This window comes from Rosa chinensis, chromosome 6 (genome assembly GCF_002994745.2).
Source record: "Rosa chinensis cultivar Old Blush chromosome 6, RchiOBHm-V2, whole genome shotgun sequence".
Lineage (NCBI taxonomy): Eukaryota > Viridiplantae > Streptophyta > Magnoliopsida > Rosales > Rosaceae > Rosa > Rosa chinensis.
The window spans coordinates 57,336,129-57,362,828 of NC_037093.1; the positions used below are offsets into that span (position 1 = coordinate 57,336,129).

General features: G+C 39.7%; 4 protein-coding genes and 2 non-coding genes across 14 annotated transcripts; 2 read left to right on the plus strand and 4 right to left on the minus strand.

The window, feature by feature from the left end:
- Positions 1-62: 62 nt before the first annotated feature.
- On the minus strand, positions 63-4,174 carry LOC112169031 (G-type lectin S-receptor-like serine/threonine-protein kinase At5g35370). Of its 3 annotated transcripts, none has more exons than XM_040509089.1 (2): positions 3,512-4,174; positions 63-2,802 (listed from the first exon to the last, which is right to left on the minus strand). In XM_040509089.1, the coding sequence occupies exon 2, from the start codon at positions 2,705-2,707 to the stop codon at positions 272-274; it is 2,436 nt and encodes an 811-aa protein (XP_040365023.1). In that variant the 5' UTR covers positions 2,708-2,802; positions 3,512-4,174; the 3' UTR covers positions 63-271. The 3 variants fall into 3 exon arrangements, with proteins under 3 accessions (XP_040365023.1, XP_040365024.1, XP_024161732.1); XM_040509090.1 differs by lacking the exon at positions 3,512-4,174 and having other exon boundaries at positions 63-1,506; positions 1,828-3,478; XM_024305964.2 differs by lacking the exon at positions 3,512-4,174 and having other exon boundaries at positions 63-3,477.
- A 1,756-nt stretch (positions 4,175-5,930) lies between these two features.
- LOC112174921 lies at positions 5,931-5,992 on the minus strand. The gene has a single exon (XR_002926232.1). It is a non-coding gene; the product is annotated as a small nucleolar RNA snoR101 (small nucleolar RNA).
- A 141-nt stretch (positions 5,993-6,133) lies between these two features.
- On the minus strand, positions 6,134-6,195 carry LOC112174922. Its single transcript, XR_002926233.1, has one exon. It is a non-coding gene; the product is annotated as a small nucleolar RNA snoR101 (small nucleolar RNA).
- Positions 6,196-6,992: 797 nt separating this feature from the next.
- On the minus strand, positions 6,993-8,270 carry LOC112172562 (40S ribosomal protein S5). The gene is made up of 4 exons (XM_024309954.2): positions 8,089-8,270; positions 7,733-8,004; positions 7,430-7,633; positions 6,993-7,280 (listed from the first exon to the last, which is right to left on the minus strand). Exons 1-4 carry the CDS (start codon positions 8,185-8,187, stop codon positions 7,226-7,228), a joined length of 630 nt encoding a protein of 209 aa, XP_024165722.1. The 5' UTR covers positions 8,188-8,270; the 3' UTR covers positions 6,993-7,225.
- Positions 8,271-16,920: 8,650 nt separating this feature from the next.
- On the plus strand, positions 16,921-22,938 carry LOC112174672 (DIS3-like exonuclease 2). The gene is made up of 7 exons (XM_024312472.2): positions 16,921-17,434; positions 17,885-18,291; positions 18,405-18,458; positions 18,547-18,615; positions 18,865-21,099; positions 21,672-21,743; positions 21,863-22,938. Exons 1-7 carry the CDS (start codon positions 17,323-17,325, stop codon positions 22,238-22,240), a joined length of 3,327 nt encoding a protein of 1,108 aa, XP_024168240.1. The 5' UTR covers positions 16,921-17,322; the 3' UTR covers positions 22,241-22,938.
- LOC112174674 lies at positions 22,686-25,263 on the plus strand. 7 transcript variants are annotated; one of them, XM_040508725.1, is made up of 8 exons: positions 22,724-22,823; positions 22,977-23,007; positions 23,339-23,481; positions 23,571-23,709; positions 23,796-23,897; positions 23,990-24,389; positions 24,487-24,580; positions 24,790-25,263. In XM_040508725.1, exons 3-8 carry the CDS (start codon positions 23,368-23,370, stop codon positions 25,249-25,251), a joined length of 1,311 nt encoding a protein of 436 aa, XP_040364659.1. In that variant the 5' UTR covers positions 22,724-22,823; positions 22,977-23,007; positions 23,339-23,367; the 3' UTR covers positions 25,252-25,263. The 7 variants fall into 7 exon arrangements, with proteins under 7 accessions (XP_040364660.1, XP_040364661.1, XP_040364659.1 ...); XM_040508724.1 differs by having other exon boundaries at positions 22,750-22,823; positions 22,977-23,036; XM_040508723.1 differs by having other exon boundaries at positions 22,777-22,868.
- The last annotated feature ends 1,437 nt before the right edge of the window (positions 25,264-26,700 follow it).

The following is a 26,700-nucleotide window of genomic DNA, read 5'->3' on the forward strand; positions in this document are numbered from 1 at the left end:
ACCTACGGTGAAAACACTATTACGGTAACATATATGGCAAGTAATGCAAAGGCTACATCTAATTTCCACACAATTATGTATTATTACTTGCTCAAAAAAAACTCTTAAATTACAGCCATTTAGGATACCCTGAAGCCTTGTGGAAAGATATAAGAATTATACAGTAGATTCCAATACAACGTCAAAAAAGAAAAAACATCTAAATACAAAATCAAAACCATTTACTTCCCATCCACAATTGACTATACACAAGCTACTCAACTAGTTAACACTATCTTGGGCCTGAAACCTCCTGTGAAGAGACGTAAGAAAAGCAAGTATGCGAGCCAATTGTTGTCCGCGTAGGAAAAGAATTTGACTCTTGATACAGCACTCTATCATTTCTCTCAGTTCCCTCTTCTATCATAGACGCCTCAGTGAATCGACGTCCAATAAAGCGCAAGAAATTCAACGAATCAAAATTTGGCTGGCTCAAAGGGATGCCACCTTCCAGCATGCCAACAACAGTATTCATATTTGGCCTGAGTGCTGGTTCCTCTTGAACACAACATAATGCAACACGCACAAATTTCTCCACCTCTTCACTTGTCACCCGTCCTTCCAGTCTTAGATCAACTAGTTCCAAGTACCTCCCTTGCTCATGCATCTCTAGTGCAAACAATGGAAAATAAACAGGTCCTGACCCAGATGACGATGATGACTGACCACCACCGCTGCTACTGTCATTCAGATTATGGCTTTGCAGTCTTAGTGTGTTTTTCCTTCCACTGACAAGTTCTAGAAGTACCATTCCAAAACTATAGACATCAGTTTTTTCTGAGATTGCAGAGTTAGTTAGCCATTCTGGTGCCAGATAGCCACGAGTGCCTCTCATAGTTGTAAATAGACTGGATTGTTCCGGACTGAGAAGCTTTGAAAGGCCAAAATCTGAAAGCTTTGCCTGAAAATGATCCTGCAAGAGAATGTTCTCTGGCTTTACATCACAATGGATAATCTTCTGATCACACCCACCGTGCAAGTATGCGAGCCCACGCGCTGTCCCTAGAGCTATATCAAGTCTCTCTTGCCATTCTATGACTGGTCCACTACCAAAAAGTGTCCGGTCAAGCGAGCCACGATTCATATATTCATAGACCAAAAGGCGACGTCTGCCTTGGGCGCAAAACCCTTTCAATTTAACCAAATTGGCATGGTGAACATTACCAATCACTGCAATCTCAGCGCAGAAATCTTTTTTCCCTTGAACTCCTACATTTGTTATCTTCTTTACAGCTACGACAGTTTTATCACGTAGAATTCCCTTATAGACAGCACCAAACCCACCAGACCCAATCAGGGTCTTAAAATTATCTGTAGCCACTTCAAGTTCTTCAAAGTCAAACCTCTTAGGTAATCCTGGGATGTAGAAGCCATCCATATCTCCTGAAGAACGTGAGTCGAAACTCCCTAATTTTATCTCTTTTTCCTTTGCCCGTCTCCGTCTTCCGTGCAGAAGAAAACCTAGAGCTGCCAACAGAGAGAACCCAGTAAATGGCAAAAGCACCAGAGCCGCTACAGGAAAGTTTCTTTTTCCAGCACTGGGATTGTTACTGTTATTAGTGTCTGTTGGGGCAAGGGCTTTGATGTAACCCAATGGATCATTTACATCAGCATTACTATTTGAAATAATGGACCCCAACTCATCTTCAAGCAAATAGCAAGAACCAGACGAATTTTGATAGAAAACTCCCAAGCAAGAGCAGTTGCTAGAGCAGAGTTCTTGACAGATGGACAAAGTAACACCGTATTTTACAGGCTCAGAAAAAAGAATGGAAAAGTAATCCATACCGTTGCCAAGCTTGATATATGAAACGGCTGATGAATTCAGCTGACTGCCGTTATTGGTTGAGTTACAGGGTAATGGCGGAGAATAAGGACTATTGGGCAGGCAACCACCATTATCTTGGGAACTTACATGGAAAGTTGATGGACATGATGAACATGTAGGGTTAGTTGATGCAGAGCCTGTACACAAACCAATTCTGCCACAAAAGAATGGAATTCTACAACCATCAATTGGCCCCACAAATTCCTGGTTCCACTGTGAACCAGAAAAGCTTTTGACAATAAACTTTCCTGAGGGATCCAACTGAGCGATTTGAAAGTCAGAAGGTGTCAAGAGCACCTGAATCACGACCATTGTTCCATTAAGACCAAGAAGCTGAAGACCTGTTCTGTTGATAGCCATATATTCAGCTACGTAATTTGAGTTTTTATAAGCCCGTGTATCCATTGACAACTTCCAATATGTCTGCCCATGCCATTGAAGTATCACATCAGAAGAACTTAGTGCGAGCTTGTAATCACCGGTTGAAAAGTTTGTTGCGCCACTGGAACTGGCCAGAATGGACCCAACTGATAACTCTTGTCCAATAACAATCGTGTCTGTTGGGTAGTGAAAACTTTCCCAAAGAGAACCATTGAATTGATCAAGAAGGATTAGATTCCCTACTTCATTCAGCAATAATGCATACACTGATGACTTCAATGCTGGAGTTGACCAAACGGGATTGCCATCCGCATCTGAAATGCTAAGCCCTTTAACCGTGAGATTCATCTCACCAGAACTAGAGATGGCAGCATTGCGATTGGCAGACCAGATGACGGTATTGGATACCTCATGGATGATGCTCAAGTAGAAGTTGGACTGAGCATCAGGATTAAACATAGCAGCTCTGAATGTCCCATTTCGAGAAGACAAGAAGGTACCAGCGTTGTCAATGAATTGATAGTGTGAAGCAGAGAAAGGCGGGTATATAAACTCTGTGAAAGAAATACCAGAGACAGCAACAAAGAATAAGAAAACAGCAGGGATGAACAAGAAGGATCCCATGCAGGGGTTTTGAAGGAAGGAAGAACAGAAAACAAGTAAAGGGTTTGAGGAAGAAGGGGTGTATTTTTAAAGCTGAAAGTGGAATGCTGTGGTTATCTTCATTCCATTTCCTTAATTCTGCTTCCAGGCTTCACATTGCCGTTGACTCTCTCTCCCTCTCTCTATCCCCCACCTACTTGTTCCTAATTGGTGTGCAAAGTAGATGCAATCGTTTATTCAGCGCTTACAATTTACAAAAATCTCAGTGGCGGTCAAACCCGAGGAAGTCGTCATCCAAACGAAGAAGATTGGAGTGCAGTGCATAAACACCATTTTATATCCTTCACCGTCTTATTATATAAATGCTATAAATGCTACAGCTCACAATTATCATTCCAACTCTCTATATTTGAAAACCAAAACCCACGAAGCATGCTTCTAAGATGTGAAGACTTAACTACCAGTGTGACCGGAAAACAAAATATTTTTATTCCGACATTATTGTCTTAATGTAGTTCTTCTCTTTTGCATAATCTATTCTCAATCATTGATCACACTTGATTTTAAAAAAAAAGCAACAAACAAAAAAAAATGAGCTATTTTTGCAAACTTCTCGTTTAGGCAATGCATCAAACACATGGTGTGCACGGATTACTGTACCTGCTAGGTGATTGTTCTGCCACCACCAAGGGCGGAAAAGGAGACCAGTGCGCGGGCAAGCCCAACTGGGTCAATCCCACAATGGCTAAAGAACCTTCTGTCCTCACGAGCAACAATGGCTCGCCAACGTGTGGGGGATAGGTGCTGGTTTCGGCTTGGGCTTTTGGAGCAAAAGCGACGAGAGTTTGCCACCGGCGAGGGAAATCGGGGGAGTAAGACGCCGGAGGCAGAGGAGGAGAATTTCAGGAATGTGTTGGGTTTTGGATAGGAGTTGTGAAAAGTGAGTGGACTCGGAGGAATAGTGAGTTGGAGATTGTAATGTGAGAAAAGGGTGTGGGGGATTGGGGAATTGAAGTGACTTTTTGTTTGATAGATTGGAAAATTGGGTGACTGGTATTGATCAATTGGGATGGTTTGGTTGAGATTACAAGACGATGGGTGGTGATAAAGTTCATGCTAGTTTCAAATGGGAGCTCTGGTTCATCGGTTAGGGAAGTAACATCCTCACTCGTAGTCCGATCAAATAGGTTTAGGGTTTCAATGGAGGTTTGTCTTCAACTCTTCCTTGAACACCAAGGAAGAAATATTTTGAAGTTAGTAATTTCAAATGATGTAAATCTCAATCAGCTTAGTAGAAAACTTGACGTATCCAAGTGTAGAAACCACATTTCGTCAAAACCGGTTAGCATTAACAATTTGTTATTCAAATTATATAAGTCATATTGAACGTTATAAACAACATAACATTTCTAATCATAGAAATTATATTGAAAAAAACTAAAACAAATATCGAAGCGTATTTTTAAGATTCATCCCTTAAATGATTACACATGTTAAATATGGGCAAGTGTATCATGGTATGCTGGATCAGCGCAGCTAGGTTCATTGTCATCCGAATGATGCAGATCAAGATGAACAAATGCAGTGTATCTTAAGAGGTGAGCATTGACTAGGTTTTCAATTTATTATATTGGGTACATAGCAACACCTTGAAGGCCCTTTAATATAATATACAAGTAATGGTTGGCAATTCTTTCTCTCTAGTCTCCCATTTATAGCCACCAAAGCTAGGGTCCCTAAACTATACATAATGACATCAACCTAGGCTGCAAGTTCGCTGGTGAAGTTTTATAGGAATAAACTGCAATGCATCTGTGTCCCTGGAGATCAGTATCCTTAAAATGATTTCGATGTCCTTCAAATCCGGGAGACAACTCATTCATCCCACACCAGTTGGATCTACTGGCCAACACTAATCAATCATTCGAAAATTCGTAATGACAGTTAATTAGCTCCGATTTTCGAATTAATGTGTTATACTCCCCCCACACCAGGTCTGACATAGGATACTCAAGTATTGTACTAATGCTTTCTATGCTAATAGGGTTTTCGATCGAGAGTAAAAGTTCAGTCGTTTCAATAAATGGAGACCTCAACATATTGAGATTTCAAGTTCCGAGTGTTTAAAACCCTTGACTATTGACCAATTGATGAGCTCTTGTTTTGACTTTTGAGGGTTTGAGCTCCCCCAAGAACTCAGTGCCAGTGGTAGACCTTAAATTCAAAAAATCAATTTCTTAAATAAGTTGCATCAACCCTTCAAAAAAACAAAAGTTGCATCAAGTACGAATTCATCAAGACTCGATAAAACGTCACCGTGTTCAGAACACAGAATTTAATGTGGTAAGAACAAGATCCAGATTAGGTTAATCAGTTTGCCAAGTTGGACCAATCAGCTAAGTAGACGAGTTGAAGGGGTAAAAGCTATACGTACGGTCAGTTTAAAGCCATTTTCAAAAATGTCATACTCGGCCTGATAAGACGAGTGGGAATGTATATAAATGATAAAAGTTTCAAACGTGAAGCTGTCAAATATTGTTGAATAATTGGATTACGACTTTCATCACAACATGGTGATGTGAAAGTCGGCTCTCCTCATCGTTTTTTCACTTGGCCAAATGCCAATTGCTTGCCAAATTGTCAAATGATAAGGTCACTTAAGCTAGTAATATATTTTTGAATACACTTGAGCAAGTATTATATTAGCATTCTCATGTGTTACATGTTTTATTGTCATTTTCACACATGGTTCAACCAATAGAAAGCACAACAGATACGGACATTTCTGCAGAGTTTAGAAAATTGACCACAGTTTTGTCTGGAGGGAAGACTTGTATGATCATTGACATTTTAAGTAAAATGTCACAATTCATGTGTTTCTGAAATAGGGAAAAACCAAAGAATGAAAAATGTGGGACAAAGCTGTGAAGCAACACAGCTAAGAAACTGGGCTAGATATAAGCCCAACGCTGCCCCCCAAAAATCCTTGCCTCTGCTTGTATATTTCCAGCACAGAGACATACACATACAGTACTCAAACCACATTTAGCACAGTTTTGGATATAAATACAAAGAAACTTGCATCAGTTAAAAGCTTGTCAACATTGAACTTACCTTAAGTTCAGAGATCAAGTGTAAACCATCATATGCAATTGTGTTTTTTTTTTTTTTTTTGAAAGGATGCAATTGTGTTTTAGCAATGTCACAAAACTCCAAAAAATTCACAGTTTTCCCCTGTGCTACTAATAAAGAGGAAAGTGTGAAAAGATGTACAAAGAAAATTGCATCAGTTGATAGCTTGTCAACATTGAACTTACCTTAAGTTCAGAGATCAAGTGTAAAACATCATCTGCAATTGTGTTTTTAACCTTGGTCTCTTGACTTGGAAAAACTTACCTGGAAATATTATAGACTCCAGAGTCCTCAGTCAGACCTTCTTCACCATGGTGGAGAAAAGACAAAACAACTCTCACCACCATACCTCAACCAAGGTCCACGGAATTATACTGCTGGAACTTCAGTGGATTCAAAAACTCAATCATAAATTTGTTCATTCAACTCTAGACTTTGTATACAAATTACTAAATCATTCCTGTTGAAGAGCTTCTGCAAAGACCAGCCACAGCAATGCTCTTGCTGAAAGCAAGCTTTATTTGGATTATAAAGGGTACTCTAACTAGAGCTCCTGAAACTAATTATTAAATTTTTGGCCATCAGTAAGGAAACAATTACTTCAACTTAATGACACCAACTTAAGGAAGCATAGGGGATTATGTACCTGCATGCATTTTGGTGTCAATAAGTTGGAAGTAATCACTTCCTTACAAAGAATACTCTAACTAGAGCTGCTGGAACTAATCATTGATAGCCCCTAATTGACCGCCCTAGTACGCTTCCCTATGCTTCTATTAGTGTAACAAATATAAAGCTTAACTGCAAGACTTGAAAGCTTAGTTTGATCAACTGACAAACAGCCAAGTTTAATGTGATAAAGAGCTACAGCATTAACAATCCCAGGCTAAAGAGGCAACCAGCATAGCAGATTACTTTTTCAAAAGCAAATGCAATGATAGATAGTGCTAACAGAGGCATAATAATAACAATAATAATAAAACAAACACAACATATAGAAGAAAGGCAATTGGGTAAACAGACAGTAGATTGAAACCTATAAAGGGACTCAACATTGTCACAGCTCAAATGAACTCAACATAAACAAAATTCAAGTCATCCAAAACATTCAGCCATTTAATTTAAAGCATCCAATCTAAATGGATGAATTATCTAATCTCAATAGACAAGTCTAAATAAAGCATAAAGAAAAGAATGCAAGCAAAACTCTCCCATTGTTGCGTCATTGTTCTCTGCAGCACCTTAACGATTGGCCTTGGCAACTCTCTCAATCTCGTCCTTCTTCTTAATAGCATAGCTGCACACAACACACTCATCATGAGCAAAAAAACCATGTAGCAAATCAAATCAATCGCATAAAGCAAGCCAGTCAGTCAAAAACAAATCAATCACACTAACGCATGCCAGTCAGTCAAAAACAAAAAAAGGACACTCCATGATCGGTACCTGTTAGAGGACCCCTTAGCTGCATTGATCAGCTCATCAGCCAAGCACTCTGCAATCGTCTTGATATTCCTGAAAGCGGACTCACGAGCCCCGGTAGTCAGCAGATAAATGGCCTGATTGACACGTCTGAGCGGTGAAATATCAACAGCCTGACGCCTCACAACCCCAGCAGACCCAATTCGGGTTGCATCTTCCCTAGGACCACTGTCACCGCAAAATATCCACACATATTAACACACAATCCCTTCAATGCTAAAAATGCTATTAGCCCAAACCCTAAACACGTTGGCAATCCATATATACCTGTTAACAACAGCGTCGACGATGACCTGAATAGGGTTGAGGTCAGTGAGCAAATGGATGATCTCCATAGCGTGCCTGACAATGCGAACAGCCATCAGCTTCTTGCCGTTGTTTCTTCCGTGCATCATGAGAGAGTTGGTGAGCCTCTCGACGATTGGGCACTGAGCCTTCCTGAACCGCTTCACCGAGTACCTGCCAGCAGTGTGAGGCACATAGGTGGCGTGCTTCGCCTGAGCGACGCCGATGTAATCTTGCAGGGAGATGTCGCTCACCTGAAAACAGATTCGGCATTTCATTCATCAAACAGATTCAAAGGCAATCGAGACTGAGTTAAGAGTGAAGGGTTTTATACGGACCTGAACGTCGTCGAAGCTCCAGCGGTTGAAGAGCTTGACGTCGTTGTGGGGCAGAATTTTCTCTTGGGAAACGGGAGCTGATTCGACGGCGGCTGCCATGGCTGAGAGGGATCGGAGAAAGAAGGTGCTGGGGGGAGACTGGAGAGCTAGAGCGGCTGAGGGAGGAGGCAGAAGCGCATAGGCAAAATGATGGAGTTTGTAACTAGGGTTTACAAATATAGGGAGTGATGGGCCATAAGGGTTGGGCTAAAATTTGGACATATTGGGCGCCTTTTTTTTCTGATGAGCCCAATTTGAATAATTCCTGGTTTGAGTTGGCCTGCGACCCAAGAAAAAAATGCCTCCATATTGAAATTTTTTTCGTTTGGCTTTACATGGGAGATTTTTTTTTTTTTGTCAACTGAAGTTCATTCATGCCAAACGAGGGATACAAGAGGGAGAGCAAAAGAAGACAAAACTAACTAGGAAAAGAACAACTAACTAAGGTTCAGTTGAGGTAACATCAGAAAGCAAAATAAGTTGTAAGGAGGGAGGCAGTTGCGAAACCCACGTGGGTGGGCACACCCTCCTGTATGTCAAAGCAGCAATGTGATCCGCCGCAACATTGGCTTTTCTGCTGGTCCAAGACCAGCTGAGGCTGCTAAAAGAAGCAACCAAAATTCGGATATCAGAGACGATAGGAGCTAGAGACCAATGAGAATGATAAGATGAGTGCGAAAGGGCATGAATAAGATCTTGAGAGTCTGAAGTGATGATGATATCTGTCAGAGAGAGATCATGAGCATGGAGTAAAGCCTCTCTACAAGCCAAGGCTTCCGCAAGCAGTGGAGAAGAGGTACAAACATACTTGGCCACACCGTGGAGGAGCAAACCAGATGAGTCTCGAAAGAGAGCAGCAATTCCACCTCCAAGTGATTCTAAGTGCCAGGAAGCATCTACGTTTATCTTGATGATACTAGAGGGAGGTGGCTTCCAAAGCTGTAAGGACAATGATGAAGTGGTCCCATTGTCAATGTGACTCAACTTGTGGTTAGCTTTAGAGAATTCGTAGGCTGCGGCAGTAGCCCGCGAGATCACAGCAAAGGGGTCGGGTGGTTTGCGATGAAAAATACAATCACAGTGATGCTTCCATAGCTGCTAGAGTAGGTAGGCCACCTCGGTAAATTTCGAGGAATTAAAATGTTCAGATTGCCAGTCTGTGATAAGTTGATGAATCTAAGCTGTTAAAGTAGAGATGTGAGCAATAGGAACCTTATAGCTTAAGGGATGTATGAACCATACTTTTGTTTCTGTAGAGCACGTGAAGACAATATGTTCAATAGTCTCCGGTTGTGAGTCACATAAAGGGCATATAGGGGAAGTCGCAAGATGACGCCGATGACGATTATCGCCGGTAACTAATGCATTTGAGACGGCTCTCCATATGAAGTGCTTCACCTTGGGAGTCGCACAAAGACCCCAGATCCATTTCCAAACAGTAGAATCTACTTGGAAAGAGGTGTGAGGATGTACTAATTTAAGAGGGTTACCCGTGAGATGACAAAGGTGATATCCGGACTTGACAGAGCAGCATCCATTCGACGTGTGAGGCCATACTTGTCGATCAACAGATGCATGGTGGGAGAGTGGAATGACCATAATAGCAGTGGCTTCAACTTATCACTTTGAACTCCTATTTTCTTAACATTGCAACATCTCGAGAGTCCTCTTTATCTATTTACAAGCAAACACATTTGGGATCGTGACATGTTATTTCAACCGAAATACGTTTTCATGTAGTTTATTACGTTTATTATTTGTCAATCGAAATCTTGACATTCTTCTTAAAAAGTTCATTCCTTTTTTTTACTAAAAAATATCTAAAGTTAGTGGTGTTTTGCCGTTAACACCGTCTGCGTGAGGATTCTCATATGAATTTATGACGAATAGCATATGAACACATTAACACTTATCTTTCTTTACACAATTTTAAGTGATGTTTTAGTATATATAATTTCTTTTAGGAACTGATAGTTAGTGTAACAGTTTCATCATAATGTTATCTTTAATTTCTTCCCATTTTCATTAATTAATAAGGGTTTTTGTCCTTTTACCCCATTTCTAGGGATTTTTTTCCCACTAACCCCATTAAGTTTTTTTAATTCTTTCTTACCCAATACACTCTAAGGGAGTCTTCTCTAATACTTCATTAAGATTATTATTATTATTATTTTTTAATACCATTTTACCCTTAACCCCTTTGTTACTTAGAGAGAGAGAGAGAGAGAGAGAGAGAGAGAGAGAATGGAAGAGAGAGAAACCACAGGAGACTTCGCCGGAGCCCGTCACCGGCCGCCTAATTTCCCTCACCGGTGCCAGATTCCTGTCACCGATCGTCAGATTCCGGTCACACCGGATTTTTCTGAAAACCTCTATTGTCCTCCAATAGAGGGGCAATAGAGGTCTATTGCCCCCCAATAGACGTCTATTAGCTATGTATTACCCCCCAATAGACGTCTATTGCCCCTAATAGAACTTTTGGTAGTCGGAATGAGAACTAATCTTTCTAAGATTAGACAAATAAAACTTTGATTAAAGAAAAAACGAAGAGATTTTATAAATTTAAAAACGTCTATTGCCTCCCAATAGACATTTAACAGACCTCTATTGCCCTAATATGAAATTTTTTTTTTCCATTTTTCTTTCCTTCTGGACCTTCTGCCCCAATTTTACCTAAAAAAAGAAATTGATTTGGGAAAGGAGAACTAATATATATGAAAGAATGGTGCCAGTTATGAAAGAATGGATGATGATATATATGAGTTACTGTAAGGAATTTTTTATCCCCCAATTCCCCAAAGGTCCACCAAACTAGAACTAATGCTCAGCCTTACATTTAGTATACTAATATATATGCCTTCTGTACTTCTGCTATTTTCTTGAAGTTGTTTGGTCTGGTTGTAAAGCATGAAATGCGATCCACCATTGCCCACATAAACAATTGGACATTGACTGCCAATAATTTATCATCATCAAGGGCCAAACGAATGGAGGATGATATCCCTGAGTTACTGAAGGAACCTTCTAAAGCTGCCAACGGTTCACCAAACCAGAAACGTGTCACCTCCACAATCCAAAGCTGAGAAATTGCTGTCAAGCCCTCCTAAAGGCTTGAGAAGTGGCTGCAAATTCATTTTGCAGGCTATGCCTTCTTTCCCTGACGGTTCGTCGGACTTGCTTCCGTTGTAGCTCGTTGTCCTCGCTTGATCGGAACTCCGGTCTCCAAGGAGCTGAGACATCGCCGGAGCTTCAGGACCTCGGAACCATCCATGTTACTATCTGAAATTTAAGCTCCGGCGGTAGATCTGTGGAGATAGACTTTGCCGAACACATGGAGATCGGTGATGAAGTTGATGAAGTCGATGAAGTAGACGTTCTTGTAGAGCACGACAGTGGGCGAGAGCGTCGTCGGTGAGAGAGAGAGAGAGAGAGAGAGAGAGAGAGAGAGAGAGAGAGAGAGAGAGAGAGAGAGAGAGAGAGAGAGAGAGAGAGAGAGTGGCAATGGTTGTAATTCTTTAATTGGGTTGGGGGTAAAATGGTTATTTGCTGTTAAATTGTGTAGGTGAGAACAAAAATCTGTTGTTGGGATAAGTGAGATAATTTTTGCTCATTTTGGTGTTTTGGGTCAAGGGCCCAATTAATAATATGGACATGAGATTGAGCCTCCCAGCTTAACTGGGTTCCAAAGCCCTTTTTTTTTTTTTTAATCTCATTTTGATGTCTTGCAATTTTTCATTCATTCACTTAATATTCTTTAAAAATTGGAGAAATCTAAAAGCGTTATTTAAACCAAGTCCAATAATACTTGAATATCAGGTTTTAAATTGAATTTCTTTATTAGGATGATGAGATCCTCTCTAGTTACTGCAGTAAGATTAGACTCATGATTTTTCTTGGTATTGGGTTTGGGAACCAGAGTTATGGAATTTATTAGGCCTGGGCGTTTGGACCCGAAAGACAGAAAGCCAGATCCGAACCAAGCAAAAAAGCCCGATTCGGTTCGGTTTTAATATGAAAATTCTCGGTTCAGTGCAAAGCCAGACCCAAATGTACTTATATCGGTTCGGTCTCAGGCTTCACATATTATGAGACCTAAAGCCCGAACTAACCCATTTTCCCTCATTTGCCACGTTTCCCTCTATTATTGGGTGATGTTATAATATATTAAATATAAAAAACCCTAAAGCAGTGAAACTGATGCGACAAGCCCACACTTTGTCTCTACTTTGTCAGTTTGTCTCCTACACTAATTATTAAAGAATGGGCTTATTATATAATATATTAAAGAATGAGCTTATCATGTTAGTATGCCACATGATCGAACCATCTCATTCTCAGGCTCTCAGCCTCTCTCTCTCTCTCTCTCTCTCTCTCTCTCTAAACCATCTCAGGCCCTAATTCTTCCCAAATCCTCGATTATTCAATTTGAAAACCTAAAACCCAATTCATTTCATCCCAAAATTAATGGCATCAACACAAATTTCTTCCCAAAGTTCAAGTTCTGAATCCGATTCCAATTCCATTCATTTCAATTCGAGAATGACACCCAATACGAGGAAGACAAAGATGATGAAGAAGATGAAGTCATCATGTTTGACACGCTCGGCGCCATTGTGAGCTGTTGATGATGATGAGTGTTTGGTCTTGCTTTCTCTTTGAGACTCGACCCTTTTGAGATGCAATTGCCGAAACCAGTCGAAAGTCGCCGAAGAAGCTCCGGTTGCCGCAGCCGACAGATCTGGATCTGGAGACCTTTCGCTTGAACAAAGAAGCTGAAGCAGTGGCTTGGCTGTTGGGACTGCTGTCGTCTTCAACCTCACCCACTACTGTTTCAGACCGAAAAGCCCGAAAAGCCGACACTAAACATAATGGGTCGGGCTCCTGTCGGTTCTCACATCCTAAATAGACTGAACCGGCCCGGACCGATTACTTCTGGCTCGGTCTCTGTTCTGGTAAAATTCAGGCCCGACCCGACCCGTGCCCAGGCCTAGAATTTATTTGAAAGGGATTTAGAAGCCAAGACGACCACATTCTGATACAACCGTACACCGACGAATATCCCAGCTAGACATGTGGCCATCTGCATTGGCGCCTACTACACCAGATTCGTCATGCTCGCGTCATACTTGAACCACACCAGGTTCAAGATGCTCATTGTACAAGTCGAGGAGGAGTACGGCTTCTCCAACCAAGGTCCGCTGGCGATCCCATTCGACGAGTCACTCTTCGAAGAGGTGGTTCGGTACATTTCCTGATATGAGTCCTGCAGGCCTTGGTTGGCTTCAAACTTTTGCTGGAAGATTTTTCTTTATTAATTATTCGCAAGATTAACTTTCGTCATTACGGGTATTGGATATGCATGGGTAGTCATATCATCGACTACAAAATTCACTGCACGACTCTGTAGTGATAAAAACAACTTCGCATTTGTGCTTTTGTTATATTTTTATTTCCATGTAACTTCAATGCAATTGTTGCATCTATTTTCATAATTGTTGATTTTCTTTTTGGATGCATTCTGCATCTCTCCTATATAAGCCCTTTAATTTAATATAGTATGACCTTTTTCAACTCAAAATATAAAACATGTCGACTAATTTGTTCTTCAGATCGTTCGTCATGATTATAAATTTACAAAATGTTTGATAATGATTTGTATAAATTATTAAATAGAAGGTTTCGAGTTTGACTGAAAAAGTTCATCATCTCACTATATAGTCATGGATTTTTTTTTGAAAAGGGGTATATAGTCATGGTTTTAATGTGTCACAGTTTTGCCACATTTATCAAATGAAATAACACCCCTTCATGTATAGTAAATGTCTGTCCTAGCAATTATCTCAACAAATTCATGTGCAATGACCATTAGAGAATAATTTTGTCTTTGTCTCTCTTTCTCTTAACAAAAAAATGGATATGGATGAGTACAAATAAAGCGTGATCCAAAATCAAAGTACAAATAAAGATATCAGAATAATCAGATAAATAAACAGACACTATTAAGCAAAGTATATTCCCTCCTATGACCTTTCTATCACTTTATGCTTAATCATGTCAAATTAGCCATTATTCTTTCAACGAGTTACATGGTTGGTGGAAAAAATTAGCAAGCTCTGAGCCTCATAATATCTGCGGCATGATCTGATGTATATACACTAGCTCGAAAAGAAGTGGAACTGCAACTCCTTCTAGATAAGGAGCATCAATGGAAGCTAGCTGGGCATAAATGGAGGACACAATGTGGTCAAATTTGTATTATAGATCATGGCATGCCAACTCTATCTCCACTGTAAAAGATAAAAAGCTGGTGCTTGATCTGTTGCATAATAATCTGTGGTAACCAACTCATCAGCCGAAAGTCCAAAAATGAATCTATCATAGTATCGGATTTAAACAAACTATAGTAAATCATAAAGAAAAATTCTTTGAATTTAGCTAAAATTTTGAAATCCCTTCTATAACATACATCATTACGATTGCAACAATTAACTACAATTCTGTGTATGGATACTTTTGGCGAATCGGGGCGTTTGTGGAAAGAACAATTCTTAGGTTCACCCCTAGGGTGAACTAACATATTCACCTCCATTGTTAATTAACATAATTTTACTTAATAAATTTATAATCTAACGGTCCATATTTTAAATTAGTATTTAAAGATCATCTTTGTAAAAAATCAATCGAATCGGAAATCGTTTAATTATCTAATTGAACCAAACAAATGGATGGTTCTAACAACACTTACTACTATTATGATGAACCGTCCATATATTTCATAGAAATGAATAACTAAAAGGTATTCAATTTGATTGATTTTTTATAGAGCTAATCTTTGTATTACGTTATACAACATGAATGGTTGGATTATAAATTTATTAAGTCAAAGTATGTTAATCGACAATGAGGGAGGGTGAATATGCTAATTCACCCTAGGGGTGAACCTAAGAATTGTTCTTGTGGAAATGTTATTGGGCATCTAGTGATTTGACATTTAGTGACCATTGGAAACTCACAACAAATTGATTTTGGCCGTTGGCTTGACTTTGAGCTATGATTTTATATTGCTACGATCAAAATAAAGAGTCTAACATCTGACAATTAGGGCTAGTGTGACCCGCATTTGTATTTCATCAGAGTAAACCTCAATTCTTAGTTAATCTCTGATATATTAAGGATCAGAGAACTTCAATATCCGTTCACTTTTGGATAATAGGATAGTCCATTAATACTTTAGTCATGTGTTAAAATATATATATATATATATATATATATATATATATATATATATATATATATATATATATATATATATACAGATCCTATCCAGAGCGAGGCATCGCTTTGAAATTTCAGAGCGAGGTTAGGGTTTAGGGTCACTTTTCGGTCGCATATCCACATCTCAACCGTTCAGTTTTTAGGTACTAATGTATAGATCATCTCTGCAAAATTTCAACGAAATTGATGGTCTTTAAGGTATCTAACTCGCTTAAACCAATGGACGAACTGAATCTGTCCAACCTGAACCGTACTAGCTTTAAGGCAGTTATCAATGCCTTAACGACCATCAATTTGGCTGACATTTTGCAGAGATGATCTATGCATTAGTACCTAGAAACTGAACGGTTGAGATGTGGATATGCGACTGAAAAGTGACCCTAAACCCTAACCTCTCTCTAAAATTTCAAAGCGATGCTTCGCTCTGGATAGGATCTGTATATATATATATATATATATATATATATATATATATATATATATATATATATAGACACACACTTTAGCCATGAGAGGTCTTGATGCTAGGTTTCAACTTTCATATTTGAGAAATGAGAGCAAGTGCAAAATAAATGAAAATCATCAATACGAATCATATAAGATGCAGCCTCAATAGACACAATTATTATTTAAAAGGGCAAGGACTCCCATTAGGTTGAACCGTTGAAGTGGTGAGTCTCCTCTCTGTGTTATTATTAATATTGAAATAGTACATCGAGAGGGATATAGAGCTTGGACCTTGTACATAACTACAAGACATCATGAATAATGTGAGGAGTATCACCTATCCAAAATTCATTCAAAAATGATATATTAGTAAGGTGTGCAAGCCTATGTGCTATATTATTTACTTTACGGTAGATATGTCTAAGTAAAACAAAATTGAATGCTTGCAAATAAAATTTCCAATTATTTAGGATAACACCAATCTCGGACAAGTCCTCGTCATGTTTAGCCCAGGCATTCAGCACTGAAGCACTATCACCCTTGAACTCAACTTAGCTCCATTGTTGATATATGACAACAAGTAGCCCAACACGCATTGCCTCAGCCTCCACATGCATGGCAGAATATTTTGCAATTATAACTTTAGTAAAATTGCTTGAGTATCTGAAGTTCTGAACCTAATGCTAGCTCAATTCTCAAACCCCTAAACAAAAAAATCAAAGACGAGCACAATTAACGCATGACCAACCTCATATTTTAAGGAAAAATCGACATCTAATTTCATTAAATTTAATTGTGCCGTATGTTACACGTATATTAAAAAACAATAATTTTTTTTTTATAAAAACATGTTTCAAATGTCATAATTTTCTCGATCCTGAGTCGTCATCATCTTTCTTTGCATCAATCAAACTAGTGCAAGAACCAATTTTATAAGAAAAAGTGAAGAAAAAGAAAAGCAAAAGCAAAGAAAAAAGAAGAGGGGGGGGGGATAGATAGTCTAGTCTAGGCCGATAGAGAAAGAAAAGAGAAGAGAAAGACAAAGGAATCGAAAGTCGGCGCCCCACGTCTTAGTTAACCCCGCCGACCAGTCCCCACGTCCTTTTCCGCTCTTCCCCCACCTCTTCCCATTCTGTCCTCCCTCACCACCAAACCCCCCCTCTCTCACTTTCTTATAAAACCCTAACTCCCTCTCCCCAACCTTTTTTTCTTGTTTCTCCCTCTCCGTTTTTTTCCAATTTTTTTTCTTTTTCTTTTTACCGTTTCATTCTTTCCTTAGTTTCCGATCGGATTCTTCCGTATATTTTTTACCAATCGGAAGAAGAAGGTTCGATTCTACTCCAGATCCTTCACCGAAGATCTGAATTCTCTATTTTATCTTTCCTACTTATCTCTCCGATCGTTTTTTGTTCGATTTCTCTTCGCTGTGTTTCGGAGATTGGATTTTTCTTTTTTTCTTTTTGGTACTAAATTATGAAAGCCGCGGTTGTAGAAGCCGTCGTTGACAGGGTTGAAGATGGTGATAAGGAGAAGAAGAAGCGGCGCCCCCGCAATCGGCGACCTAAGCAAAACCCCTCCACATCAGGTTTGTATTTCCTTGCGTTTTGGGATATCGCACTTTTTTTGGTTACTGGTTTTACATTACTACAGCTTTGACTACTACTTAATCTAGACATAAAGATGATTCAGGGTATTGGTAATTTGGTATTAGTAACACATTATGTGCTGTTTGGCTACTGTGTAATCTAAACCATAGTAGATGACTGAATTTATCCTGAACATTCCAAGTTAATCACTAGTTGTATCAGTTTTAAGAGGTTGTTATGCCGAAAAAGTCACATAGGGAGCTGAATGGTGATTTCTTTTATTTCCTGAATTGCTGTTATGGGTCTTCTTTTCTTATTTACTTTATGGTGTTCCTTGTGCTCGGGTAAAGAAGCGGCATGATTTGACTCATGCTTTGTTTGCTGTGTCTCTGTTTGTTCTATTTATTGGTACTGACATATCTTTGTTTTTTTTTTTCCTGTTTCAATAGTATCATGTAGTTCAGTTAATGAGTTGCATGGTGAAGTGTCACCTGAGTGCTTAGGAAATGGAACAATGGCAAATCATGTAACCACATCCTTGAAGCAACGCCACTTGGACATGAATCCTCCATATGAGCAGGAATTGACTAAAGCATCTAACTTGGCTTTCAGTTCTTTGCCAACAATGCACATTGTTGAATCCCTTGATGTGCAAAGTCCCGAAAATCAACGTTTGCTCCCATCTGATTTTGGTGGAAAGATGTCTGCAAAATCTTGTCCTGAACCAGCTGCCTGTGGAGCGTCACCTGGAATCCTTACAAACAAGGGTTCCCCTCCTCAGCATTTTGAGGGCTTTTCTCAAAGAAAGTATTTTCCTCCACACTGGTCCATGGAGGATGTTAATGACGCTCTTGAGGTATGTTTGTGGAGTCTCGATGTACGTTATGTGTTGTTTACTCATTTTGTACAAGCCTGTTCAAAGTTGTATGAATCTGTTGCTGAAGAAACTAATTAGCTTTCTGATTTCAGAAAGGTGATGCTTTTAAAGCTCTGTTTCGCGTCAACGCACACAACAGAATTGAGGTTTGTGATCTGTTCCTATATGTTTATACATTTGACCTATGATTTCTCAAAGCTCCTTCATAACTTTTACCGTGTTCTGTGCTGGTAGGCCTATTGCAAAATTGATGGAGTGCCTACAGATGTTCTCATTGGTGGACTAGCTGAGCAGAATAGAGCTGTAAGTCTGGATTTACTTTTAAGTTTTCAGCACATACTTGTTATAGTTGCCTGTATAATACAGTCTGCATTATTACTTGGATTGAAAGCTTTCTGTACAATTGCTTATTCTACTTGACACATTTGCTAGTTCTCTGCGCATAGTGTTACACATGTAGCCGTTGTGACCTTTATGTGTATTCTTTTTCCACCATACTTTTTTCGCTGGAATGGATTTCATAAATGCTCTGTATTCACTTTGTATGTGTAGGTTGAAGGAGACATTGTTGCGATTAAGATGGATCCATTACCATTATGGACCAGGATGAAAGGATCTGCTGGCGCTTGTAAGAGTTCTGCACCAGTTGAGGATCTTAACTTAAATCTAGAAGATACTGCAGTTGGTTGTAACTGCAAAGGTAAAGTCAAGGTAGATGAGGATTGTGAGTATGATAGTCGCACAAGTTATCTGCTTCCTGAGAGGGGATCATGTTCTGAGGAAAGCACGTATTTGCGTGACTCTACTCATTCAGAGCCAATCGGACAATCTTGTTGTGATCATGCTGCTGGAAAGTACCAATTGGCTTCAGATTCTTCCCAAGCAGGTTCTTCTAGTGAGCAGAATGTAGTTAAAACTCCAGTCGAGAGGATGTGTGCCATCATCAGTTCATTCCCTTCAAAACGACCAACTGGAAGGGTTGTTGCTATCATTGAGAGGTCTAAACGTCGAGATGCTGTCATAGGTTTTCTAAACGTTAAGAAGTGGATTTCTTACAGGGAATTTTGCAGAAAAGACATGAAAAAGAACAAAAGTTTGTCATACTCTGACCATGAGTACATCCAGATGACACCGACTGACCCAAGGTTTCCAAAAATGGTGGTCCTTGTGAGAAATCTGCCCGATGCAATCAAGAAAAGATTGGAGAATGGTGATGAAACAATTGAAAAGGAGTTGTTTTCTGCACGAGTTGATGAATGGGGTGAAGAAAGTCTTGCTCCACAAGCCTTAATATTACGTGCTTTTGGACATGGAACTGAAGTACAGCCTCACATTGAAGCAATCTTATTTGAAAATGCGATTAATTCATCTGAATTTTCCCCAGAATCACTTTCTTGTCTTCCTCGTCTCCCATGGGAGGTGCCTCGGGAGGAATTTCAAACTAGAAAGGATCTTCGAAATTTGTGCATATTCACCATTGATCCTTCCACTGCCACCGATCTGGATGATGCTCTCTCTGTTGAGAATTTTTCCAACGGTATTTCCAGAGTTGGTATCCACATTACTGATGCGTCATATTTTGTGTTACCCGACACACCCTTAGATGAAGAAGCTCAATCTAGATCAACAAGTGTGTATATGACACATCGCAAAATTCCTATGTTACCCTCTTTGCTTTCAGAGAATATCGGTTCGCTTAATCCAGGAGCAGAGAGACTTTCGTTTTCAATTTTCTTGGACCTCAATAATGCTGGGGATGTTGTTGATCGATGGATTGGCCGGACTGTGATAAGATCATGTTGCAAGCTTTCTTATGAGCATGCTCAGGATATTATTGATGGCAAATTTAACTCTGAAAGTTTTGACACTTTCAAAGACAGTTGTCCTCAGATACATGGCCAATTTGAATGGTCGGATGTAATTAGATCTGTTAAGAACCTCTCTGAAGTTTCCAAAACTTTGAAGGAGAGGAGGTTTAGTGATGGTGCCCTTCAGCTTGATAACTCCAAAGTTGTTATTCTGTTTGATGAATATGGAGATCCATATGATAGTTTGTTTTCCGAAAGGAAGGAATCAAATTCTCTTGTGGAGGAGTTTATGCTGTTAGCAAACAGAACAGCGGCTGAAGTCATATCTAGAGCTTTCCCTAACAGTGCACTACTGCGGAGGCACCCAGAGCCTAATATGCGCAAGCTTAAAGAATTTGAAGCATTTTGTTCCAAGCATGGTTTAGAGTTGGATACTTCTTCTTCTGGTCATTTCCATCAGTCACTGGAGAGAATTAGGGAAAAGCTCAAGGATGATTCTGTTCTGTTTAATATTCTCATGAATTATGCTACAAAACCTATGCAGCTGGCTACTTACTTTTGTAGTGGAGAATTGAAACACAAAGAAAATGATTGGGGTCACTACGGATTGGCTGTTCCTCTGTATACTCATTTCACATCACCACTACGGAGGTATCCTGATATTGTAGTGCATCGCACACTAGCTGCTGCTATAGAGGCTGAGGAGTTATATTTGGAACATCAGAGATTGTTGAATAACTTGAACAGGGGAGACAAATTTAAGATGAGGTGTTTCACTGGTGTTCATTTTGATAAGGATGCTGCCGAATCTAGGGAAAGTCAGGAAGCATTATTAGCTGCAGCAATGAAGCATAGAGTTCCCAATACAGAGTTGCTTACTGATGTTGCTGCTCATTGCAATGTTAGAAAGCTGGCCAGTAGACATGTCAAGGATGCTTGTGATAAGCTCCACATATGGTCCCTGCTGAAGAAAAAGGAGGTATGATATTTAACTATGTTTTCCTTTTCTTTCTTGGTACCTTGATTTATGGTTGGTTAATGATATTGCAATGCATGGCTTGATATGATGCTAGAGTTGGTATTGGTTTATTTTATTTATTTATACGTTGATGGGCGGCTGCTAATATTGGTAGTTTTTTTTCCACTTTAGAAGTCCCCCCATATAGTTACAAGTTTATTATGTTGTTTCAACCCGTTTAACATCTCCGCCAAAAAAGAAGAGGAAATATTAGATCCATGTCTTCTTTGTAGTATGTTTTTAGCTGGAGGACTAGTTGGTAATAGTATTTAGTTTTTACCTTATCACCAGCAAATCTAGTTGTGGTTCTTAAATTTATGTGTTAAGATGAATATATGAGCCTTTATCTTGTATCAATTTGGTGTTGTCTTGGTGATGCAATAGTGACCATAGCAGCTACTTTTAATCTTTCTATTGATTGTATATTGTATTGGTACTGCTCTCATTTGCCTTGCACTTCTGATGTTCAGTATTTGGTCATCTGCTTAATTTTTAATATATATATATATATATTTTTTTTTTTCTGGTTGCAGATTTTACTCTCAGAAGCAAGAGTAATGGGTCTGGGACCTAGATTCATGTCCATTTATATCCAAAAGCTTGCTGTAAGTATCTTTCTGCTCTAGGATTTTTTTTTTAAAAGTTTTTTTATTATTCTTTTATAGAATGACTGTTGTTTTGAAAATTGCCCATGCAACTAACTTCTACTCCTATATTCTTTTAGGTTGAACGTCGAATTAATTATGATGAAGTTGAAGGCTTGATGGTAGAGTGGCTAGATGCTACATCCACATTGGTACTTTCTTTAGGTACTGATAGGCGCACATTCAGGAGAGGCAGTCCTGGTAAATGGAGGGCGCTTGAAGATGCGGCTTTGATTGTTAGTCCTTATGACCTCCAAGCTGAACCTAGTCCAGCTGGAAAGAGTTCAAATGAGCCCAGCTCCAATGGTTGCTCTTTGAATAGTGAAGTTGAGCCCATGGTTTTTCCTCTTACAGTGCGTCTTCTTTCAACAATTCATGTAGTACTTCATGCAGTTGGTGGGGATGATGGACCTGTTGATATTGGGGCAAGGCTGTACATGAGTTCATACCTCTGCTAGATAGTGGCTTTGAGTTGGTTGCCTGTTTCAGAATGGTACTTATGAAATTGAATGCTTACGGGAGCTGTCGAGGTGGCGTTTTGAATGGGGTTGATATGCTTGCTGCAGTTGGATGAAACTTGTGGACAGGGCTTTCTTAGGGCAATGGACTAGTTCTGTTATAGATACAAAATTAGTGTATAGTCGGAAAATAGAGTTTTAGAAGAAAAGAAAAAAAATAATAAAACGTCATTTATTTTCAGATCTGCTGATGCTCAATGGGTTTGCTTGATGCTGAATCGTTTTGGTTGGAGAGGTGTAGATAAGGGTGGGGGTGGTTGTGGCATTGGCTTGTAGCAGCCGTTTTTGACAGTGCTGCTTTTGATGCTGGAATAGGCCCCTCTTTTTATTGGCCGGTTTCCATTCCATCTGTGTTGAGCTTGGTCAAGATGCGCCCATGTCCGGCGCTAACGCCAGGTTTCTTAGCCAATATTTTGTGATGTAATTTTCTTGTGTTATTCCTGGATTGCAGCCCAATAATGTTTTTGGCTTTGGGTGGCCAGGATTGGTGGTCGTGATTTGGTATCTTTGTTTCAGGTATTAGGTATGTGTTGGTCTGTCATAAGTGACTAAATGAGTGACTGGCTAGGTATACCCCGGTTGAATAACAGGATATTATCTCTCTCTTCTGATAAATACGAAATGAAACTTCCGGTGAATTACTTCGTAATTTACTTGTATGTCTGTTTTTCTGTAGGGATTCGATAGAGTACCACATGCAATTTGAGGTCTGTTACTTGGATCAGCTCTTAAACAAGTAAATTTTGTACTTTCACCAATAGCAAAATTATGGAATTTCAATAAGAAAGATTGCTGGATAAATTTGACATATTTTGTTCTTCCCCTGACATTTCCAAAGAATGTTAATGCGTCTACTCTTAAATTTCATCATCAGTAAAGCAGTTCAAAATGCGTTTACTTCTTAAATGTTGTCGTGTCATATGCGAGTTAGAGTCGAGGGCATAAGAGGAATTTCAATGCAAAGTAATTCTCCTTTTCCTGCAGAATTCTAGAACTATTATTTGAATAGAGAGTTAACGATGAAGAATGGTGGCGCAGCCAAACAGTGTTTCGCGGCAAAGTAGAGGATGACGTCAGCGATCGGATGGTACGGACCGCTAATCGACCTGTCGAAGGCTGCGCTTCACATCGGCGACTTCGTTCAGCTGGTCGTCTTCATCCACCGAATCACTCCTCTTCAGGTATATAATATGCCTCTCTTTCCGCCGTGTCGTTTTTCTCTTCTCCGTTTTCAATTAATGCTGAAAATGGGGATTTCGTGTTTCCAAAGTATAAATTATCCAACGGCGGAGAAGTAATCCGGACCGACATCCAGGTCGGCGACGAAACGAGGCCGTTTTTCTCCGTATCCCTATGGCAAAAGCAAATGGGATCCATGGCCGTCTACGGCGACGTCGTTTTGTTACAAAGTGAGCACGCTGCAAAATTTAGTTTACTACTGTAATTCTCAATTTTCAGTCAAATTAATTAATTTATTTTTGGTTAATTGATTCAGATGTGAAGATAGTAAAATATCGTGATGTTGTTGAAGCTAAAACCGTGACACAGTCGTCTTTACACCGTCTACTTCATCCTTATGAATCCATTTTAACTAAAGGTAAGTAAAATTTACTAAGAGCTTGAAAAATTGGTAACATTTGAGATTTTCCTAAACTTTGAGGCTACAAATTTGTGTTTTGCAATGTTTAGGTGTGGATGAGTTGATAGAGGGGTGTCGAGTTGGGATAGCTGCCAAGGAGAAGCTAAGAAAGGTAGTAGAATGGGTGAAGAAGAGCAACACTCGTCAGTTCCGCGGCTCTCAGCTGCAGCAGAGGCAATTCCCGAGGAACTGGAAGCTGCCAGAAGAGAGTAAAAAACCTGAGGATTGTTGCTCAGTTTCGCGGTTATCACATCTAACTAATTCTTGCAAGGCAGTGTTTGATGCATCTGTTGCCGAAATTTTTATGCCACAAGCTGAATGTGAGTCTTGGTGTGACAAGGAAGACATGTTTGTAAGTAGGAGACTCTGTAAAAAAGGAGATCCTGGTTTGGTAAGACATCTTATTTGTACAGGTTGCCGGATATGCGGTTCCCCCTTGGAGGCCAACAGGTATGGATCGGAGCATTGGATACAGCTTATGTTTTGCTACCACGACTTTTGATTACTGAATGTGAATGTTGAATGCTTTGCTTTTCTTTTATTGCAGTGAAAACACGTCTAAGCAAAATGCAGCTGCCCTTTACTGTTTGGAAAGCTCGAACCGCCTTCATGTTATAAGCCTCATATACAGGCCTTTCATGGTAGGGTTTTGTTTCCCCCCACTGATTTTATTTTTTGAGTTTTACCCTTTTTGTAATTGAACAGCGTTTTGTGCTTCTACAATGGATCAGTTTCTGCCACATACATGAAACCATGTTAATTCCTACATCTTTGTCCATAGTTCTAATTGCTTTCCAACATGTTCTTTTATACACGTTGAACAATTCTGTATCTCATGATCCAACTGCAGTTATATGTATGGGATGATTCGGATTATGCACCACTCCTGGTCAAAAACAAAGCCGCAGAGCTTTTGTTTGGGAACATCAAAGCTGAAAGAGTCTATTCGTGCTATAAGGAAAAACCACATGACGGAGAAGTTAATTTCAAAGACACTGACACAGAAACTGGTGCAAGTGCAAAACCAACTTCACAACCTAAAGCTGCTGAGGGAGGAGTTCTGGTTTCTTGCTCATCAGCTGTAGACAAAAGGAGCTTAGAATGGGAGGGAAAACTTGGTTTCCAGAGGACCATGGACTTCTATAGGATTTGGTTAATTCTTCTGAAAACTATGCTGCAGCAAAGAACGAACAGCCTTTTGAAATTTGTAGTCAATGTAAATGCCAGTTTGGATTGGGAGAATGGGAGGTTTGAAATGGTTTCTGTGCAGATGCCATGCTTAAGAACTAAGCGATCTCCAGAGCATATTTAAAAGTTAATTTAACACCAAGGGATTGTCTTTTCTTGCTATTGAATCAAACGGTGGGTGAGACATAAGTGTCCTAAACATCCATGTCTGACCTGAATTCTGAAGAGGCTAAAATAACTTTATCCCACAAAACTTGATTACTTAGATTAAGCAATGCAGAGTACAAGGATATCTCTATGAAATTGTCTTCTAAAATAAATTCTGAAATTTTCCCTATCATAGATACTAGCGCTTCGTTCTTCAACTTTCGGTTTCATTGAGATTTGAGGTCCCTAGTCAGTTGAGAATCGACTTGCTAGTAGTAGCTAGTAAGGGACACGTCGTAGTGTTCCATGTCGCCACGCCTATTTCGAGTCCGACCGGAGTGTTTCATGTGGCCACGCCAATGAATTTTGAGTCATCGGACTCGAAATAGACCTGGCCATATGGAACACTACGACGTGGCCCTTAATGGCGTCATCAAAGCTTCCCTCCACATCCAGGTCCGCCTTCCACAGCGTCAGGTTCACAGCTGCCTTCGGAAAGTCCAGAAGATGCTTCACCTTCTTCATGTTCGCTGTTACAGTTAGAAACATTATTTCATTATATGATATATATCCATCAAACTAACATATCCATATATAATACTACTACTCATTGACGGACCAGGGAGAGCACGGTGGCTCGGACAGTGTAGCCGCGCTCTAGAAGTCATGAGCCGACGAAACCGGAGGCGCCCGTCACACAAAACTCTGATCCCAACCCCATGCCTTGGAGAATGATCGACTGTGTAGAGACTCCGGGATATATATATATATATATCTTTATTAATTAAGCCAATTTCTGGCAGAATGGTTAAATTTTTGAAGTGCCTATAATGCCCACGGTTTATTAAAGCTCAATATATCTATAAATACTGTACGAAGGCTATGATGGTAATCTTGACAATAAAATAAGGGGGAGAGGATTCTGCTGTGGCAGAGAAGAGAAGGAGAAATAAATTCCCAACAATTCTGCGGCAAAAGAGAGGGGGGAGAGAGAGAGAGGGAACAAAGACGCAGTCGCGCACGATCTCCAGACTAGAGAAGAACTGCCGGGCCACGATCTCAACACGGATCAATGCACAAGACAACGTGGGAGAAAATCGGTGTACAAATGGATGCATCAGGACTCATCCCTCTTCCAATTTACAGTTCATATGAAAATAGGAAACACAGAAAGAAAGAAGAGCAGAGCACAATCAAACCTAGGAGGAGGAGAAAGAGAAAGAAACAAATCGGGTGACGGTTTGCAGACTTGCTAATTGCCATTGGGTCATTTTAGATTTTGGGTTTTGTTTTGCTCAAGTAGAAGAAGAATCCACTCTTGCAGACTTGATAATTCCCATTGGGTAATTTTCAAATTTCATATTTCATTGATTTTCATATTCAATTTGTTATCTTTTCGGGTTTTCTATAATCCAATCCACGGGTT